General features: G+C 42.4%; 1 protein-coding gene across 2 annotated transcripts in view; it reads right to left on the bottom strand.

Moving 5' to 3' along the window:
• SPRED2 (sprouty related EVH1 domain containing 2) overlaps nucleotides 1-22,180 on the bottom strand; it is a 112,202-nt gene that overhangs the window by 30,416 nt on the left and 59,606 nt on the right. The window contains exon 1 of one of the 2 annotated variants that reach the window (XM_032873768.1): nucleotides 17,575-17,678. The exons of the other annotated variant lie outside the window; for it this stretch is intronic. Coding sequence (XP_032729659.1) covers nucleotides 17,575-17,591 — 17 coding nt within the window. The 5' untranslated portion in view covers nucleotides 17,592-17,678. Of the gene's footprint in view, nucleotides 1-17,574; nucleotides 17,679-22,180 lie in introns of those variants that run through there. 2 annotated transcript variants of the gene reach the window in all.

Below are 22,180 nucleotides of genomic sequence, written 5' to 3'. Positions count from 1 at the left end.
ACATGCATGAAATTTATAGAAAGGTTTTAAAAAAGTTATTTGTAGCTAACTAAATCTGAGAAAAAATAAAGCATTCAATACTCATTTGCTTATGAGCCACAAGAGTGTAGTTGACATAGGATAAAGATTTCATTAATAAGAAAACTAAATGTAATAATCACATGGTTTCTATCATTAATCCATTCATCTCATGATTCAAACCCATATTCCTTTAGATCACAGAGATTAGGAACATCTGGTAACATTTGTTTACATCAGTTATATACAAACAAGTTGAGAATATATTCCCCCCCAACCCTCACCACGTCCTATTCATTATAGAAAATCTAAGGGCCCCCAGGATTTGTAACTCTCCAGTATGAAACACTCAGCTTTCTCAGATCTTCTGTGAGTGTACGAAGGGTTCATCCCCATAGGAAATGGTCAAGGTGAGTAACTGAAACTACACAACTCTTGTTAGAACATACTTTTTACTTTTTATGTGCTGCAGCTGTCTGCTGTTCTCCCCTCCTTTGAGGGGAGTAAGCAGACATGAAAAAGGGAAGTTTGCATGACTTATGTTGGTGCCATAAACTTACTTCCAAAAGGTATTCAGACACCGGCGTTTTTAAAAAAATACCCCACCCCTTGGCTTCTAGACTACAGGGGCTGCTAATTTTGGTCTTTGCTTGCAGTCTGCCACATCCTCTTTCTTGCCCTAATTCCTCCTATGTCCCTTCCCAAGAGTGCTGATTCCTCTGCGATGGGGTGTGTGTGTTGGGAGCCAGGGGAACAGAACCCCCCGCCCCATCTAGTCTGGCCACAACCCCAACAAGCCAGCATTTACTAAGGCATCTGGCTATTTGACACCAGGCAGGGGGATAACGTGTTGCACTGAAAACTGTGAAGGCTGTCTGGATAATCCAGCTGCATGGCCAGAGGCCAACTGCTTCCTATCTGTGGTGTATTTATGTTACTCAGGCACGTCACCCCACCCAGAACAGAAACGACAGTGAACTCGCGACCAAAAAGGTATACGGGAGGAAAACTCCCTTCCTACCTTCCCTCTGTCTCTTTCTGGAAAGAATTAAACAACATGTTTAAGCCAGATGTTGGGTTTGTTGGGGGAGGATGGGACAGGAAGGGCAAGGCAGATTAGTTTTTTCATCTGCGCAAGGAAAATGGTGCTGATATGCTTCAGAAGAAATTCAAAAAATGCTATTATTGTCAAAAATAACAAAACTTTAAAAAATGCTTCTGGAAGGAGCAAGTGCTAACCCGGTATAACCCGTCAGGGACCCGGTGAAGTTCCACGTGTAGATCCAAACACTAACTGGACAGAGCTCTAATATCTGAGCTGGAGCTAAACTGCCCCAAAGTCTCAGTGTCATTACATATGGGATCTGACTACCACCCCTCAAATCACATCCTATCCTTTCAGTGCATTATGAGCAAAAGAGGCTTCTGTGAATTGAACTGGAGCTCTGCCACTGAAACGTGGTTTCTTTTTTTTAAAAAAGATTTTATTTATTTATTTGACAGAGAGAGATCACAAGTTGATGGAGAGGCAGGCAGAGAGAGAGAGAGAGAAGCAGGCTCCCTGCTGAGCAGAGAGCCCGATGCGGACTCGATCCCAGGACCCTGAGATCATGACCTGAGCCGAAGGCAGCAGCTTAAACCACTGAGCCACCCAGGCGCCCTGAAACGTGGTTTCTTTAAGGAAAAAACTTTGCATTCCGAACGTGGGGGCTTATCTGTAAAAGTGAGACTTGTTCTGTGATCAATGAATGTGCAAAAGAGGGAGGGGACATCCTAGGGCAGGATGGGGAGGCAGGGTAAGAACAATTTCAAAACAGATTCTTATTTGGGGATACTGATTCCAAAGGAGCAGGGCAGGGTTTGGATCTTTGGCTTTTACGTTCTAAGCTCTCTTCCAGATTCAAGGCAGGCCCTGTCTGGACCACATTACATAAGTAAACAAGGTAAACAAAGGGACTGTAGGAAATGGTGATGAGGCAGCACCGTCTGGAAGTGTCATTCAGAGCCAACAGGCTCGGAGGCACCCTGACACCAGTAGCTGAAGAATCCTCTTGTGGAGCTTCAGATGTCCTCGTCTGCAGAAGACACAGACAGAGGATCTAGACACAGAGGATTGACCCTGCTGGAATGTCCTGAGGGTTAAAAGCTGCACCAGAGGTCAAGTGCTTAATAGGGAGAAGTAAATTGCAGGTAAATTGCAGCCATCATTATTTTTGCTGAACGTCTGATTTTATGACAAAACAGGTCCTATAAAGACCAGCTCCCCTGGCCACTAAGGAGTGTGTTTCCAGGCCTTTGGGCCCTTTCCAGCTTGCAGAGACCAGAGTAGCAGGGAGGCTGTCCAGGCCTCACAGAAGAAAATCCCAAACGGACCTGCAGCAATTACCAACGCAAGTCGGATTTATAAAGACCTGGTTTGAGCCTCCGTTTCAGGCACACCTATAGAGGAAAATAATTCCATCTGCCATCTGTGAACTGGTCCTGTGCTCCTGCCCTTCCCCCCTTGGCTCTGGGGATGGAGACTGGAACTTTTACTCCCCCCACACAAACTTCCCGGCCCCCTCATCTATCTCAAGGCTCCTGTATCTGTGAAACATCACTGCTTCCTTCCTTCCTTCCTGCTCTCTTTTCCACCCTTCTGTGCTTCACCAGAACCTGAGAGGGATTAGCCAAGATCCTGGCTTCTTAGGTTGCCTCTTCCACTGGGCACAGCCACCAGCTGAGCCCAAATTTAACATGAGCACACCTTTACTGTTGTCATATCCCACAACCCACCCCCCAGTCATCCTTGTGCCTATAGACTTATAAAGTCTCTTTGATTCCATTGATGATACGTGGATACAAAGTATGGCATGTGTGCTGAAGCCAGACAATGGTCAGATTCTATTTAAGCAGGTGGTCATTCCGTGAGTGGTTATTTTGTTAAGTATCAACTACTTAACTTTTTAAAAGGTCTTAAGGTCTTAAAAATGTCTGTACTCCAAAATTGTAGGCAAGGGAGTTTTCTACATGATGTGGTTCTATATGCATGGTGGTACCATGATTTTCAGCTCAGTACCAGCCACTAATGGTAGGACACTGGCTCTGCCCACTTAATGTCACCAAAATATGTAGTGTGTACAGTTAGGCCATCATAGAATAGAAAACAGTGGCAAGAAAAGCCCACTGAAGATGCTGGATCTGGCAAAAGGCAGCAGCTTTCCTCTCAAATGCCGATAAGCAGGCACTATGAAGCAAAGAAGGAAATTTTCTGAATCTTAACTGTTTGCTTCCTAAAGAGAACTGGTTTGCAGGATACTGGAGTTGGGGAAGCTGAAAAGTAGGCTAAGATCATGTAAGAAAGAGCCTTCCCTACAGTTACTGAACATCTGTGAAATCAGCCATGCAGTACACTTGATGGACAGTCATACTGGGGACTGCCCTACCCCAGTGTCCGCTAGTAGAAGAACCCACGTACTTGAACAGGTACTAGCAACATGACTTTGAACTCATGGTGTCAAAGCCGTCTGCGTGTGCCTGGATGTACTGAGAGAGGAAATCTTCATTGTGTTGCTGCTTTTCTGAGACACCCCAGCTCACCTCACTTTCGCAGAGTAATTCCCCCCAGAGGGTTACAACAGAGCTGTTCTAGGCTCGATCTTCAAGGTCAACTTAGGTACTTTAAAAATGGTATGTAATGAGTTTCCAGGAATGGAACCCCAATACATACACATGGTACCCAAAAGGTGACTGTGGTAGTTAGGGGGTACTTGTCTTACAATGACTTCACCCAGGAACCAATACAGCTCAAAGCCTGGGGTCCTGTGGGAGCCCCAGAGGGGTGTGAATAGGTTCTCCTTTTATTGTGTGCTGGGCTCAGAATCCATGAGTGAGGGTATGAGAAAATGTCTTAGGAATCCCCAGTTCTGTATTGCGCATAAGCCAGTGTGTTCTGCTGTACTGCAAGGTCACTAGAGCCCTCCATGTCTGAGTCCTCCCCTCACCCAGGGGATGTCCATTCTCATCCTCAAATGCCACATATAAACCCAGCATCTTTGTTGTTATGCTACCTAGCTACACTGAGGCATATAAATAGACCCACTCACCCACACACCATTTTCTATGGCACATAATAGAAAAGGCTGCTTTCTCCATTTATTGTGAAGGACACTGCCAACAAGACTGGGTTTCTGAAACAGGAATGATTATTACATTTAGTAATTTTAAAACCAAACCTCACAAGTCAATTAGATATGGCCACTACTGTTTTTATTTTCCTATTGAAATCTTAATACAAAAGTATTCCTCTAGAAAAACTACCACCAACTAGTAGTTTATAAGCTAGTCATTCTATGATTCAAAATAAAGACCCATACCTTATTTAAGACAGAGGGCCGATTTGGCTTGCTACATGCCTCTATAATATCTTCAAGTTACAATGTACTGGAAACAGACACGCTTTCTAATCTCAAGTGCTCATTTACACCTTCCGGACCTAAGAGCCACAGCAGCATGTGCACTGAACATTCTGGCACATTCTCTCTCACATGGGGCCAAGGCACCAGCCCTGAGCATGTCCTCAGGCATGGACGTTCTGCCGGGCTGGCCAAATGGAGGGTACCAGACATTGTGCCACTCAGCGTTCTGCTCCCTCTTTCTTGGCTGCTGTGTCCTGTGACCCTTAATGGCCAAGAAAAGGAAATGAAGCAAAGACAAAAAGGAACAAAGATCAAGACTGGACATTAGACTCACAAGCTTTACAGTGGTTTAACGAGGCCTTTGAGGAAATAGTTGAGGAAATACCAGAGGCCCTCGGGGGTCCTCTGACATCCTTGTAGCCTGGGAGCACTGCGAACAGTTTTGCTGGGCCAGTAACATGACAGCTGGCCAAGACTGCCTGAGCCTCTGCTCCCCCACCTCAGCGAGAGCCCTGATTCTAGGGGCAAACCTTCGGGGTGGGTGAACACAAGGTGGGGACGCCCACAGCAGTGCGTGGGCGTGCTAGCAATTATAGGAGTTTCCTTCTCAGCAACGTTTACAGAGTTATATTAAACTCACTCCACTGTCCTGTGCTCAAAATGAAATTTTTCATTTCACCTCTGACTTTTATTGCCTGTAGCTCGAACACGCATGAATTCTCCACAAGAGAAAAGAGTATTTCGGCTGGATTCTACTTCTACTGCTCTCAGGTTTTTTTTTCCTTCTGTAGAGATCTTTTGATTTTATTTATGTAATATATCACATGTTTTGGACACAGAGCTGTTAGTTTTTTTTTTTTTTTTTTAAACAACAAGATTTTTCCTACTAACATTTAAATTCAGCAGCCTCAAGAATATTAAATGTCTAATATCCGTGATGAGGAGTCGCTGACAACGGGAGCATAATTAAGATAAGGCATGAGGGGATACCTGGGTGGCTCAGTGGGTTAAGCCTCTGCTTTCAGCTCAGATCATGATCTCACGGTCCTGGGATCAAGCCCCGCATCAGGCTCTCTGCTCAGCAGGGAGCCTGCTTCCCCCACTCTCTCTGCCTGCTGCTCTGGCTACTTGTGATCTCTCTGTCAAATAAATAAATAAAATCTCTTAAAAAAAAAAAAAAAGATAAGGCATGTGGGCTGTTCTGCTAATAGGCAACCTAAAATCACAATACTGGGCTGTTTTAAGCTAGGACAATGAAGTGTTTGAATTAAATCTTAACTTCAGCACCCGAAAAGGCAATTTTAGAAGTTGTATCCAAGATAGATTTTTTAAAATGGCTCTTTGGCAACTCTCCCTATGTCAACATAACTTTTGTGAGCAAGTCCCTCTTGAGGTGAGTAATACATACAGCTAGAAGAAAGGCCCTGCTAAGGTCAAGCCTGAAGCAATGGGGCAGGACAGGTCTGGTAGTTTATTGGGGGGAGGGGGACATAAATAATCAGTGAAGAAAGTAATCATTTTTCTCGGAATTTGAAAACTATTTGCTCTAATCCCTACTAATAGCAGAAATCCTAATTTCTACCCTGGGGGAAATTAGGGAACTGGAGATCCCTGGGCATGAGCCATTAAATCCTAGCTGGGATTCCTGGTCAACCACTTGGGACCTCTGTATCCTTATCCGTCAAGTGTCTATACAGTGGATAATTAATTACCTTAATAGCAGGCTGTGAAATACATTTTAAGTCATCTGAGTCTTAAAACACTGGTTTCCAGGAAATTAAACTCCAACAACAAAAAAGTAAAGTATAATACGATTTTTAAATTTTTAAAAGATTATAATTCCACTGCATTCAACAAAGTTATAAAAATTTTTTGGAAAAGCTTTTGTAAAGCCCAGCATTGAGTGATTCTCTGCCCTGTCACATGTGAGGATTACACCAGCACATTCAGACTCTTGTTTTCAAGGCAAATCTATACCAAACAAGGCTTCCAAACCCAACTGGACACATCAGCAGTCTGCCTCCGCTCCTTGTCCCTTTAATGTGTACGCCTAGGAAAGGAATCGTATCTGCCGTAGCTAGTTACTGAAGAAACAAGATAAACATATACACGTATACACGTGTTTTATTTTAATGTTAATTCTATCCCCAGTATTCTGCAGATTCTCTCGACGTTAACATGGGAATTGTAAGCATGGACAAACCATTTTAGTAAATGAGGGTAAGATTTTTATCACAATAGTTTATTAACATTCAAGGCATCTATTGAAGATTTCTGAGCTTTTGTCAAAAATCACCAGAGCAGGACAACTTGGACATGGCTAAGCTGCTTTAAAAAAAAAAAAAAAAAATTTATTCGAACTGAAAGAGAATGAGTCTACTTCTCACAGGAATGGTCCTGTCCTGAAGGGCTGAGCTGCAGGGTGATCACACAGTGGGAAGTGGGGGTGAGGGAGGCCTGGGAGGAGAGAGGCCGAAGTCTGAATCCAGGTTTATGATTTTGCTTTTATTGTCGGCTGCTTTGCTGAGCCTGGAGTTCAGTGGAGTTCATAATTAATCAAGATCAAAGGATTACCAACTTAAAACAAACAAAATAACCCACCCCTGAAGAACCCTTTCTTCTTCTCCTACTTTTTACTCCGAAAGCAATAATTTTCTTTGACTTTCCCTCTGTTTTACACACCCTTCCAAAAATGGTATTTACGATCCACATTTAAACCCCCAAAGACCAGCTAATGGAAATGTTAGATTACTAAAGAAAATTAACTCTCACCACATTAAAGTATACATGTAATAGAAAAACTGGTACTTCAAAACACAAATGGCAAAGGGAGCTGTTTAAAGTTAATAATCTCCAATTCAGGTCTTTAAATTGCAGCCCTTGAACTTCCAAGTCTGACTTTCTCAGAAGATCTTTGCTTGCTTTCTCACTGAATTGGAGAAAACAAAGGGAGAGAGTACCTAATGATCCCACATGCTGAGATGTTTTTAGGGAGAAAACTAATATAGGGGCACCTGGGTGGCTCAGTGGGTTAAGCCTCTGCCTTCGGCTTGGGTCATGATCTCAGGGTCCTAGGATCGAGCCCCTCATCATGCACTCTGCTCAGCGGGGAGCCTGCATCCCCCTTTTCTCTGCCTGCCTCCCTGCCTACTTGTGATCTCTCTCTCTCTGTTAAATAAATAAAATCTTTACAAAAAAAAAAAAAAAGCACTAATATCTGCACCGACTTTGAAATACATAAACATAACCCAGTGTCCTGGATGGAGAGTGGGATGGACACAAAGACACCCGGGTGATAAAGCAGAAACAGTAAAATGGTAGTTGGAGACAGGAGCTAGTGAGTGTTGACTGTACTTCTTTCAACTTTTCTCAACAACTGAAGACTTTCATGAAGATGAGAGAGAAAATTTATAGAGCTACACAATTCTAAATGGAGATCAACACTAAACCTAGAAGATGCTGATAATGGTACTATAAAAAGTCAGCTTCTCAAGCAGTCCAGGTCACATTTCCCATTTTTTACCTGCCACTCCCCCACTGTCCACGGTAAAGCAAACCATGGTGAAAAGGTCAGAAAATTACTTTACCAAACTATGTTAATACCAAATTCTCAATCTACAAAATCCTTTACGAACCAGTCCTTAATAAAACCTACTCTCACACGAAGACCCACAAAGAAGAAAGTAAATCCACATGTTAAGCCGGCAACAGGTTGACTAGATTTTAAAAGCCTCCGTGCTTTTGTTCCCGATCAATCTAGTAGACAAGAAGCCTTTCAGATGGCAGGAATTACCAATTCATTTGTTCCCTTTCCTCCAGGCTTCCGCCATCTCCTTCAACAGAGATGAAAAGCTTAACACACAAAGAAACAAAACAAAGCACTTGCAAGGCATCTGTTCCCACTGAAGAATGCTGGATCTCTTCCTTTCTCAGGTAGAGACCGGGATACAGGTGGGGCCTGCAGGTGGAGTTTAGGTCTCCAATCAGGACTAGTGAAGGGCCACACAAACAAGTTAGATATACATTTCTTATTTATTTATTTATTTATTTATTTATTTGACACACAGAGAGAGAGAGAGATCACAAGAAGGCTGAGAGGCAGGCAGAGAGAGAGAGAGAGAGAGAGAGAGGAGGAAGCAGGCTCCCCGCTGAGCAGAGAGCCTGATGTGGGGCTCCATCCCAGGAACCTGGGATAATGACCTGAGCCGAAGGCAGAGGCTTTAACCCACTGAGCCACCCAGGTGCCCCTAGATATACATTTCTATGTCAGAAAAAAAAAAAAAATTGTAGAAACCATCTACTCTAGACCCCTTGCTTAGAAAATCTGTAGTCCAGACAGGAGAAGGGAATTATTCAAGGTCACTGGCATTAGAGGCAGATAAAAGACTAAGATTGGTAAACAGACCACACCCCTACCCCACTTTTTTTAAAAAAAGGTTCCTATGTTGCAGCTAATGTTTCCCATATCTAACCTAGGTGACTGAGAGGATATAAACTATTCTCATTGGTCTCTTCAAGTTTAATGTATAGGCAACTGATTGTCAAAGGACTCGTAAGGAGAAATGAGGAGGTAGCACCAAGAGCCACGTGAACAAAATGGCAGAGCTGGGGGGAAGGGTAGGGAAGCCCTACCCAACCCTTCTAGCAGGAGAGGCAATCTTCACTCTCAGATCAGGCAGTACGGTTAGTTTCCTAAGTCAGCAGACATGACCTCTACTGCACATCTCCTCCTTCCTCTTGGCTGAGACACCCCAGACTAAGCTTCTTCATATGTAAAACAAGGGGTAGGGTCCAGTGACCTTTGAGGTCCCTTTTCAACTTTGGCCCCTCTTTTAATTTTGTGTAAAAAAAAAAAAAAAGGGAGGGGGGCTTAAAGTCCTTCAGCTGCGCCAGAGGGCTTAGCAAACTTAAGCCACCCAAATACTCTACAAAAGCAGATGAGAAAACTTGCAGCAGTAAAATGCAACTGAAAACATATTTTGACTTGGGGGAGAAAATAAAACCCTAGAAACTACAAAGACCTGAAACCACAACAAACTAACAGGTCTGTTCTCTTGGTACAAGTATCATTATGCAATTTTAAGGTTCTGAGGAGCAAAACAAGTCTATCAAAGTATTTCTAAAAAACAAGAAAACAATGAAAATTGAGTTTTAATAAGTTTCTTAAGATCTTTGAATCAAACAGTCACAATGTAGTCATCTACCTGGGTTTACCCGGCCTCAAATGTAAGATTCTCTTTAGCCACATGGAAGCAAATCTCTAAGATACATCTATAGACCAAATGCAGGCAAAGCGAAGAATAGGTCATCCTATGTGCTTTAATCAACTGACTCAAGACCAACACTCCAATACCAACTTTTCATTACCTTCAGAGAGAAAGGAAAAAAAAAAAGTTAGGAAAAGGTAAGGAAGCAACCACCTCACTTCAAAATGGGGCGAGACATACACTATAGACCTTTGATTACAGCAACTCTAAACAGGTTCAGGCTCCTTCGATGTCACCAATGAGTTCTGGTCTACAGGTTTTCTTGTAAATCAGTTTTTTGAAACTGGAATGTATTTTTCCCACAGGAAAAAAAACAACAACAAAACACATGAAATGCTGAGCATCAGGATTCCACTCCACGAAAGCCTAGTCAAACCCTAAAGTACCTGAATCACAGTTATATTCCCAAATGGTTTTGACCACTCACTGAGTCTCCTTAACAGAAGCCTTGAGGCCCACCTGCAGCGGGACCACCCAGTCCTACTCACTCAGCTCTGGCTAAGAGTGTTCCCCTCTGATGTGGGGTGGGGGTTAAGGGGTAAGCAAGGAGGAATCCCTAAACTTCCGATCTAGGTTTCATCTGGGACCCCTGGACCTTGACCTAAAAAGGGCCAACTGGATGGTCACTTGCTAGTTAGGCTGAGAAATCTTTCCACCTAAACAGCAAACACACAAACCAGAAGGCAGGCCTACTTAAGGGAACCAAACTCACAAGGACTGAGGAAAACACAAATGTAATGTCGCTATCAGCTTCAGTGCTATAGTTTAATAGGAGTTCCAAATTAAGTGTCACTGAGGAAACTGTTCTTTCCCTCTGTGGTGGCCGGTGGCCGTGACTGTTGGTGAACAATCAAGAAGGACAAAACAAGCTTCAGGCTCACAGGATAATCCCCGGCAGCAGATTCTTGACTAGTCCTTCACCACAACAGAGACAGGATTTGACCTACAAGGGCAATTTCCTTCCGAGTTATGACAAAACAGCCATCCGCTCAGTACATGTGCTTCTAGAAGTTATTCTCCTGCCGGAAGAGAACACGGCAGTAAGGAGAATGTGCAGGCCAACTTGCCACTATGCTGGCTCACAGTTTTACACAATATTCTTAGAATATTATTTCATCTATGGGAGAGTATTCATTCTGGTTTCATTTCAAAACGAGCTTCGAGGGAACTCTAGGGCTATCCCCACACGACAAAGTCTTCCAGCTTGTGGGAGGACTGGAAGTAGTTTCGTTTCGAGACTCATGACCTTCACAGGTAATTGAGACCCCTGGAGGCTCTGCTGACCATCACAGACATGCTTGCCCCAGGGAGCCCAAGCAGGCGGTAGGTCATGCATTCAGCGGCAGCTAATGACCACTGCTTGAGGCAGGGCAACCAAGAGGCCTCAGCCAACCACCCAGAAAGCTTCACTGACACGGTGGCAGTCTGGAGGCCAAGCAGATGTAATTACACTACCTTGAAGTCATGCTGTCACTGTTGGCTGCCATTTAATATTGGAAGGAAGAAGAAAAGGGCCCCCTGTCTTAATGTCATTGAAGAGGAACTCCCCATGGCTCATTTCATTCACCAGTGTGCTTGTGCCACTTCCTAGGAATAAAGTCACCTCTAGGAAAGTCACAATCCCTGCAGGCACTGTGGCTACACTATCCCAGACCAAAAATTGCTACCTACCCAGCAATTTCCCACAGTGAGTAACTTGGCATACGGAAACTCGTGTGTGGACTGAAAAGGCTGGGTAAACATAAAGTGACATGACACAATGACACTTTTTCTGATGTGTTTGCATATGGAAGATTAACAATTCTTGAAAATCAATTCCTGTCTCAAAAGGCAATTAATTTCACATCTGTGTTCACTGCAGCATTACTCACAACAGCCAAGAGGCAAAAGCAACCTAAATGTCTATCGAGGGATGAGTGGATAAAGAAAATGTAGTATACATACAGACAGTATTTTTCAGATTAAAAAAAAGAGAGAAATCCTGTCATTCGCTATGATATGGTTGAACTGTGAGGACATTATACTAAGTGAAATAAGCCAGTCACAAATTTCAAATACTGTGTGATTCCACTTTCTAAAGTAGTCCAATTCATAGAAACAGAAGCAGAATGGCGACGGTGAAGGTCTAAGATGAGGGAGAAATGGAGAGTTGTTTAACGGCTATAGTTTCAGTTTTGCAAGATGAAGAAGTTCTGAAGATCAGTTGTACAACAATGTATAATGAACACAAATGTACCACATACTCAAAAATGGCCAAGATGGTCTATTTTTCCTATTTATTTGGCCATCATTAATTAAAAAAAAAAAAAAAAAGACAACGAATTTGAGAAACAAAAGAGGACACTTGAAATAAATAGACTCAAGAAGGACCCCAGGGGCGCCTGGGTGGCTCAGTGGGTTAAGGCCTCTGCTTTCCGCTCAGGTCGTGATCTCAGGGTCCTGGGACTGAGCCCCACATTGGGTTCTCTGCTCGGCGGGGAGCCTGCTTCCCTCTCTCTCTTTGCCTACTTGTGATCTCTGTCAAATAAATAAATAAATAAAATCTTTAAAAAAAAAAAAAAAAGGGCCCCAGATGAAGAAATTTGGGCTTTGGCTAAGGAAGTTTCCATAGTCTTTAAGAAATAAACATTGGCACTTAAAAAAAACAAAACAAAACAAGGGGCACCTGGGTTGCTCATGGGTTGAAGCCCATGATCCTAGGGTCCTGGGATTGAGCCCCGAATCAGGCTCTCTGCTCAGCAAGGAGCCTTCTTCCTCCTCTCTCTCTGCCTACTTGTGATCTCTGTCAAGTAAATAAATACCCCCCACCCCCCGCCAAAAGTCTTAAAAACAAAACAAAACAAAACAAAAAAACACCAGGGGCACCTGGCTGGCTCAGTCAGTACAAAACAAGATTCTCTCTTTTTTTTTTTTTAAGATTTTTTTTGTTTATTTGACAGAGATCACAAGTAGGCAGAGAGGGAGGCAGAGAGAGAGGAGGAAGCAGGCTCCCCACTGAGCAGGGAGCCCAATGCGGGGCTCGATCCTAGGGCACTGGGATCATGACCTGAGCCAAAGGCAGAGGCCTCAACCCACTGAGCCACCCAGGCACCCCAAAACGAGTCTCTTGATATCATGGTTGTAAGTTCGTGCCCCATGTTAGGTACAGAGATTACTGAAAAATAAAATCTTTAAAACAAAACAAAATCAACAAAATCCCCCCTCCATTATCAAGTCAACATATGTCCATTGTGCAAAATATACATCATGAGCAGCCTTTAAGCTATGAAATATTCTTCTACACTATGAGGAACTAGGAACAAATTTGCAAGACCTTCACAAAGTAACTATAAAAGGAAGATCTTATGCCTCAAATATAAATGTAAATGTGGCCTATGCTTTGTTCTTTTGGATACAAGGCAAATCACATATATGAAAAACACAAACATTTCCTTTGTAATTGGTTTTACTGAGATAAAAACAGTTCTTCTTACAAAATCACATCAAAGGACAGAAGAAAGTTAAATATAATGGACTTTCCCCTAATTGTTAGCTCTAACAAATTCCCCTCCCTCACCCTTAACTGATTATATTCGAATAGAAGGCTTATGATGTTTACAATATAAGTTACAGAATCCCTAAAAAATATTTATGATTAGTCCCTTTTTACTAACCTTCTGTTTCTAAGATTATTAAAACACACGCACACAATCACAAAGATTTTCTAACAGTTCCATTTCTTCAACATGAGGGTTAGCGATGTTTTTTAATATTTCTCAAAGCTGGAAAAAAGGGGCTGTTTTATTTTTCTTTGGAACAAGTTCCTGCCAGATTTTGCACACTGCAGTTCTTTGGCGATGTGACGAGAACACATGCCCACCCACAGGCACTAATTTTGCTCTTTACCCTTCCCAAGCAGCCTTTATGACACATGCTGTCTGCGCTCCATTTCATGGAATTCAAGAGGCCCAGTTAAACAGCAGGCCTCGTGGGGCTAGAGCAAGGGCAGGCAACCCCTCTCTTTCACTGGATGGGTACAAGGCACATGTGTTTAAAAGAAAACCACAAAAAAACCGAAACCCAGGCTGGACATCTCCAATGTGAAAAATCTTTGCAACAGCATGAATTAACACTGAAAACTGAAAGTCATCTCTTGGGTTGAAATCTGCAAAGAGATAGTATCTTGTTGCAGTTTCTTGCATACTAAGCGTCATGAAGACGACGTAGCTAACTCCCCGCGTGCTGCTCCTAGAGTGTGAGGTAGAGTTGTCATGTAAGCCAAATGCTCTTTCAGGAAGGGCTAAAGTGCCAGTCTGGTTCTCAAGCATTCACTTTCTCTATGGTGATTATTAATTACAAAGAAATGTCGGTGATTAAGAATCTGACTGGGAAGGGGCATGGCTTCCATAATTGTCCCACTTATACCCTAAAGACAATCTGAGCACAGATGTCACTGCAAACAAGCCATCAGCAAATTTATACCTGGAAGAATGCTCAGGACTAAGTTCATGCTGATTTGGTAAGAAAGTGGTCATTCACCCCATTTAAGCGTCCTTAAGAGTGGGGTTTATGTCCTAAGAAGGCTGCTCTGTGCTTGTCTCTGGCATTTTTGAGCTGCAACAAGAAAGCTGTTATTTCCAGATAATGACGTAAGATCTACCTACAAGTGCTATTAATCCCACCCACTATGTAGGCAGGATGTCCTCCCTATAACCTCAGGCATAGGGAGGACAGTTTAACTGCAGAACAGTGGGAAGTAGACAAGAGGAAATGGCCAGGCCCAGCTCTCCCCTTGGGGGCTACAGTTACCGCCAGTCATCCACAGATCATCTACCCGTACAGCACGAAAACATAAACTCACGAAACAGATGTCTCTAAATACAAGTAACTGTTTTTAAAATGCTGATTATCTATAGCGATTTTATTTATATATTTATGTATTTTTAGTAATCTCTACACCCAACATGGGGCTCAAACTCATGTCACTGATATTAAGGGTCCCATGCTCTTCTGACTGAGCCAGTCAGGTGCCCCAATCTATGGTGATTTTAAATAAACAAACCATGTTTTTATTAACTGGTTCCTGAATTCAGTATAGCTTTGAGTCATTAAAGTATAATTTTAATAGATGCTGAAGTGGGCAGGGGTCTTCAACTCTCAAAGATAAGGAAAAAATGTCCTTGATGTATACTAATCTGCTCCAATAAAATCTCCTCAATGCTCTAAGTTTTGAGGATTCAAATGCTCTCCCTGACTGCCACTCTCCTCAAGGAAGGAAGAAAACAAACAAACAAACAAACAAATAAATAAATGCTACATAAATCCTTCGTCTGAGGTTGTCAGTCCACTTGGCTCCAAAAACATGGCCTCCAAAACTATCAAAGGTATTTTTTTAGTAGGGCAGTTCTTTCTCGATAGCCATCCAAGAAGTGTTAGATTCTGAAGAACCAAGAGGGAATAGCTAAAAGGTGCTTCTACACAGAGCAATTAGTGGCTCCAGATAATAGACTCCAGTAAATCTATGAATAAAAGAAAATCCGGGAGTAATCTACCGCCAATAACGATGAATCCCCACTGAAGAGGGAATGAGAGCAAGAACAGGGCTGGGCCCAAATAACAAGCATTTTTAAATTTACCACCATCCAGCACATAGCTCTGAGCACAGGCTGCATCTCACTCAATACCTACTGATCACTTCCAAGTTGAATGATACGATATCCTTGGTGCTGGCCATGGCTCTGTATTCCTTTTCCCTTAAAAGGGAAAGAAGGAATCTGAAAACCATGTGGTCACTCTGGACCAACAGTGCATAGTGCTCAACAGCACAGGGGCCTCTGAGAGCCTCTAAGAGCAGCGGCCACAAGCCTAGGGGTGACTGTCATTGCCAAATCACAGTCATCAAGGAGCTCTGAGTGGGTAACGAAACCAAAGCTGAACGAAATCTACACTGCCCTAAAATGATCTGGACAGGACTTGAGTCTCAACCACGCAGAGCACAGGGAAAGCAAGACTTTTTCACTGAGGATGCCAATTCATTGAGAATTTTAGACCAAATGTTTTTATACACCTGCCTGTTAACCACTTTCTGGAGGTATGAAGGGGAAAAAATGATAAAGTGGAACCTAAGATTCCAGTGAAATCAGAGCAAATGAGCTATTCTGTCTTTAGTTCATATCTTTAGGTCCCATGATTTTTCTGGTAACTTTTGACCAAGTGAAACTTGAACCAATGGTGCCCACCAAACCAGCAAGAGAACCTCATCTACTAGAGAATCACAAATTCAGGCTTTAATTCAAGCCAACATTTTTAAAGTAGCCTTTCTTCTACAACTTAAAAAAAAAAAAAGTTAATGAGAAGGAATAAAAAGGCTTACTTTGAATCTGAAGTATTTTTTAATACCACCAAATGCTATTATTAAATATGCACTATATAAGCACGTATACACATACACATATAAAAATAAGCACTACATAAGCACTACAGATGTGGGCAGGAAAATTCTTAGCAAAACCCCCACATATTTCAAATACTGTTCTTCTTCATTATTGTCCTCTACCATAATTAGCATGTTACAGCATAACAGGTGGCTTTCATTTATAGAATGCAAAATTAATGAAATTTGGAGATGGTCCTGTCTTCAAAAACAAACTGGCCATTCTAAAAAAAGTGTACCTCTTAATCTACAGAAGAGAAACAAAACAAACTCTCTTCATGCTGGCTTTCCCTATTATCTGAATTTCTGAATGTATTTAAATAGGTAAATTTGATACACTTACACACAGTTTAGAATACACGTCCCTCAAAGAAAACAAGTTATTATTATGGGCTTTATAAGAAAGGGGAAGAGAAACAAAGATCGCCTACATTTCCAGCTCAGTAAGCCTAGATCTATCTGTTTAATGCTTTCTGAGTGATAACAGCATTTACCCGCATCGATGGACTGTTCCACAAATGTTCAGTCTTAGGCAAATTTGTGGGTAGTTGTGTTATAGGTCTCGACCCATTCTGGACAGACAGGCTAGAAAAGCATAAATAGTACTACTATAAACTAACTATAGCATCTGTCCCTAACAAGTAGGACACAAGAAGTATTTTTTAAAAATATGAGGAGACACCGAATGGACTGTCAACACAAAGAGGAATGTTTAATATACTCAAATAAACAAGATCTGTGCCTTCCCGAGTCAGGCATTGTTTAAATTTAATGAGTGAAGAAAGAGAGGTCAGACAGGCGACACAGCTTCCCAATTATGCAGAACAATCCTTCAGATCATGTGAAAGCTATAATTAAATGTTGTTACTAACCCCCCACTACCCTTTCTCCCACCTAGAAAAGTTAATGCATGAATTTAGTATGAGAAAATTATGATTTGCAAAAATTAGACACAGTCACTCAGTACAGGGATAAAGCTTTCTTGCATTAAGTTGTGTATCTTGGGGGTAAGAAAAATCACAATATTGAAAATAAATCCAACATAATAAATACAATTGTTACTATTAGACTGTATCTGTTAGCTCACCTCTGCTTGCTCTTTCTTTCTTTTCTTTCTTTCATTCATTCATTTATTAAAGTTTTGAGCTACCCACCCAAAAGAAACACCACCTCTGCAAAAGCTGTTTCCTAGGCAGCCTTTTAAACTCAGGGCTTAATAAACGGGATGAATTTACCTGAATACCTAAGGAGAAATCTGTTTGCAGAGAGGGAGAGGAGTGGACAAGAACTCTGTCCTTCCAAGGAACAGTGGTAACCTATCTGTCCTTGCATGTGAGCACAGGCACACACACTTCAGTGTTCAGTGCCTTCCAATTAGAATACTTTTGTTTCCTCCTTTAAAAAACTGTCACATTATCAGAAAGGTTAGGCAGAAGAGAACAAGGAGAAAATAAAGTTCACGTAAACAGTAAGCACATACCTGCTGGGTGATGCCATTTCCTCTACATTGTGGAGCCCGAGTGCTGGGTATTAGCATTATTGCTACTATAAAGCTTCCGATAAAAATGGATGGGCTCTTGCGGACCTGAGAACCAGCTGGCTGCTTGAAGAGTGGTTCCCCCCATATATGATTCAGTCTCCTTGACAAATATACTGCATCGTATTGGATGAGTCATCGGAGGGTTAGTCCGCATTTTATAGGCCTGTTGTGTCATTACTCACATTCAACATCCTGCTTCTCAAAAGTGGAAGTTGGAAGCCTGACAGCTGACAGATGCCTTTTCCAATTAAAATATTGTTTAAAAAAAAAATTCCTGTAAGTTCTGATTATCAATCATTGATGATACTACGAAATGCCCAGGAAGCAAATGGCATAGCTCGATACCTGAGATTCCAAGCCAGGAACCACAAGTGCAAATTGCTTACCCGCCTGCATCTCCAATCCCAATAACCTGGTTCAGAGTTGAAAGCAAGGACCACCCCCTACTCCCGGCCACAAACTCTTTTAAGAAATCAGTGAATCAGTATAGGCACAGATGCTGTCGATTCTTATGTTTTAAGGGAACCTAGATGCAGGAGATTTGTAAAAACTACACATCAAAATTTGGGTCCTGGTTAATTCTGTTAAGTAGGAGAGTGGCACTGTACTCAGAAAATGTCTACTCAGAGAAAGTATGTTAGGGATGAAATGATGTGCTGCTAGCGGGGATCTGTTATGAATATTTTACCAAAGGTGGGGGGAGGGTAAGGAAATGTGGTAAAGTCTTGATCACTGCTGCATCTGTGTGGTAAGTAATATGGGGATTGGCTGTATTAGTCTCTCTTCTTTTGAGTATCTAAAGATATTAATGATAAAATGTTTTTTTTTTTTTTAAAGATTTTATTTATTTATTTGAGAGCGAGACAGTGAGAGAGAGCATGAGCGAGGAGAAGGTCAGAGGGAGAAGCAGACTCCCCATGGAGCTGGGAGCCCGATGTGGGACTCGATCCCGGGACTCCGGGATCATGACCTGAGCTGAAGGCAGTCGTCCAACCAACTGAGCCACCCAGGCGTCCCAATGATAAAATGTTTTTAAAAAATTTAAAAAAAAATTTCTTTTCCCCAGTCCCTACAGTCTAGTTCGTACCCGAACAAGGCACTTTTCTAGTTAGGTATGGGCTTATCATATGTGCACACAGTGCAACCCAGTCACCATGGGTGTGGGAGCTTCCAGCTTGAAGGTATGACACACGTGTCCAAAGGCCACCATGAGGGCTGCATCCACCCAGTGAACAAAGGCCTCATGCTCTCCCCTCCCAAGACTATCTGGTGGTGTTCTTCGTGTTTCCTTTGCGGACACAGGCCCCAGCCTCATTTGTGAGCTCAATGTTGGCATTATAAGGGAGAGGTTACTATTTCCAGCTTCCTTATATGGTTTTGGAAACACTCCATGAGACGTTATGTAAGTCACATCCATAGTCCCCTTACGCCAATACATCTCTTTGTAAGGTGGCAGTGTTTGCTCGACTCACTTAACCATCTGAGGGAAGAAGAGAGCTTTGATTTCATGCCTGGAAAAAACCCAGATATGGAAGCTCCAATGTATGTTAAACAAAACCACTACTGAAACTAGATGTTGTTGAAAAAAATCATCCTTGTTGATACGTTCTGAAAGTGTGACAAGTCACTACAGGACACTTAAAGTACAGATATTCTATGAAAACCTGGGACCTCTGGACTGCTCCCTTTCTTTCCGAAACTAAAGGACAGGAGGGTGTGTCAGCAGGTCAAGGCTCCCACTTCAGCTAGCAGTCAAGGCCAATCCTCAAAGAACACTGCCCAAGCAGACTGAAAGCATGCAGCAAATGGTTGTTACAGTCCCCACACAATGTCAAGAGAGAGCCTCAAGAATCCAAACTGGTCAGGACTGTGTGTGGGCCTGAGCTGAAGCCTTCTGTGGTTCTGACAAGTTCTTTCCTCATAAAGACTGCTAACTATAGGCTTATCAAAATGTCCCCTTGCAATGTAAGGAAAACCTTTCACACACTTGTAAACCAATGATTTGCCTTAATGCAACAGGCAGAAATGGGGGGAATCATAAATTTCTAGTCTTACCTGAGTGTCTGCAAGTATCTTCAAGAAATAAGTATAAAGTTCATTAAAGAATGTGTAACTCAAATTTAATTAAAAATATAAAAGTAGGGGCACCTGGGTGGCTCAGTGGGTTAAAGCCTCTGCCTTCAGCTCAGGTCATGATCTCAGGGTCCTGGGATTGAGTCCTGCATCGGGCTCTCTGCTCTGCAGGGAGCCTGCTTCCTCCCTCTCTGCCTGCCTCTCAGCCTACTTGTGATCTCTGTCAAATAAATAAAATCTTAAAAAAAATATATATATATTTTATATATATATATTGCTCTGCTCATATATATATATATGATATATATAATAAATAAAAGTAGAGGTGCCTGGGTGGCTCAGTTGGTTAAGCATCTGCTTTCAGCTCAGGTCAAGATCTCAGGGTCCTGGGATTGAGTTCTGCATCAGGCTCCTTGCTCAGCAGGGAGCCTTCTTCTCCCTCTCTCTCTCCTTGCAGCTCCCCCTGCTTGTGCTCTCTTTCTCTGACAAGTAAATAAATAAAATTTAAAAAAACATATAAAAGTAATGGCAGCAATACACACACAGAGAATGAGAATATGGAAATTATGGTAAAATGTTAACAAATGGGGAACTGGATATAGAAGAATCCTTCAGAGGCACCTGGGTGGCTCAGTCGGACTCCTGGTTTTGACTCAGGTCATGATCTCAGGGTTGTGAGATCAAGCCCTGTGTTGGGCTCCACGCTCAGCATGGTCTGCTCAAGATTCTCTCCCTCTCCCTCTGCCCCTCCCCATGCATGCACTTGTGCATCCTCTCTCTCTCTCTCTCTCTCTCTCATAAATAAATAAATAAATCTTAAAACAAAAAACTTTCTCATCTAGTAGAAGTAACAAATTAAAAAAGAGTCCTTCACGTTATTCTTACAACTTACCAATGACAATGAAATACTTAAAGATAAACACACAAAACAAAGAAAATACATACCCCTCCCCGCTTTTTAAAAGATCTGTTTCAGAGTTAGTGACCACCATAGTTGATGCGGCTGTCACCTCACCCATTTAAAAAAAAAAAAATCTTGGACCATAAAGGAAATTTACCAAAATGCCAACATTAGGTAAGGACTCTGGGTTAAGATTAAGGATGCTCTTTATAAACAATTTTATAAGACGATCCCAAAACAAAACAACCAAACAAACATTTTGGGAAACTATATCCTCGAGAATACTGTTTGTTTAGTCTTGCATTTCATAAGTTTACCTGACCACAGGACCCCCCTCGAGGCCCCATTACCATCCCTACAAGCAGAAGAAAGCATTTTGGGAAACACTGCTGTAGGAGGGATATGAATTTTCCCCCTGATCTTTACTCTTTAGCTTCCTTCAGAACACACCTTACTTACTGTAACAACAAAAGGCATCCAAACCTGATTTCCGCCGTCTTTAATGAACATTTCTACTCGGTAGAAAAGAAATGACCACCACTGCTCAGCAAGCAACTTGAGGCACCTGCTATCCAGTCTCCCCTGACCACCTCAGACTGGCACACCATCGGGGGCAACTGAGGAGCCTGTATAGTGTGTGTGTGTGTGTGTGTGTGTGTGTGTGTGTGTGTTGGGGGGGTGGGGGGAGGTTAACAGCTCATGCCAGAGCCAGTTTTGAATCGAATGGCCCCGGGTGAAGCCATCCCAAGAATAGTAGCTTGCTCCAGGCCCAGCTCTACCTCCACATTTTCAGAGCACTAGCTCTTGGAACCTGGGAGCCGGCCTGGATGCCTCTGGCCTGAGAGCCCTGGGCCTTTATATACTCAGCTCCCACACTCCTTGGGTATTTAAGAAGCAGAATATTGCTTTCATTTATTACAACTTGTTTATGGACTCGTTTTAAATTTCTGCCACGTATTAATCTGTGTAAGAGTTTTTAACAATAATTTGTTCGCATGTTTTGGGCTTTTTAAGGGGCATGGGGAGAGGCTAAAGTCCAAATACTGGCTAATGTCGAGCTCTAAAAGCAAATGTGGACATTGATGACATAATCTACAGGCTGTACTGTGCAGCGGTAAAAGAGCATGAAACTGGAAGTCAAGCGGTCTTGGTTCGAAATCCAGCCTGGCTCTTCTTCTCTAAGCCTCTGCTCCTTTATCAGTAAAATGAATATTAATAACTTCACAGAATTGTTCTGAATGGGATAAATGGGAATCACTCCTAACACGTGCTTAGTAGTGTGGGGCCTGGCCACATACAGAGCGCTCATTAATTTACACCAACGACAATGGTGAGGATCTTTCTAAGTCTTACAAATTCAGGTTGGCAGAGATGGGCAAATTCTGGCCCTCCACAAAATGCTGGTCTGTTTATGTATCGTCCGGGACTGCTTTACGGCCACAAAGGCAAAGCTGAGTGGTTGTGACAGAAACCCCATGGTCCCCAGAGCCAAAAATATTTACTAACTAGACCTTAAAAGAAAAAGTTTGCCAACCCCTGGTGATCAACCATTTAGTGGCTAAAGAATCGGGT

Source organism: Lontra canadensis, unplaced genomic scaffold (genome assembly GCF_010015895.1).
Source record: "Lontra canadensis isolate GAN:19392208 unplaced genomic scaffold, GSC_riverotter_1.0 scaffold50, whole genome shotgun sequence".
NCBI lineage: Eukaryota > Metazoa > Chordata > Mammalia > Carnivora > Mustelidae > Lontra > Lontra canadensis.
This window is presented reverse-complemented; position numbering and strand designations above follow the sequence as displayed.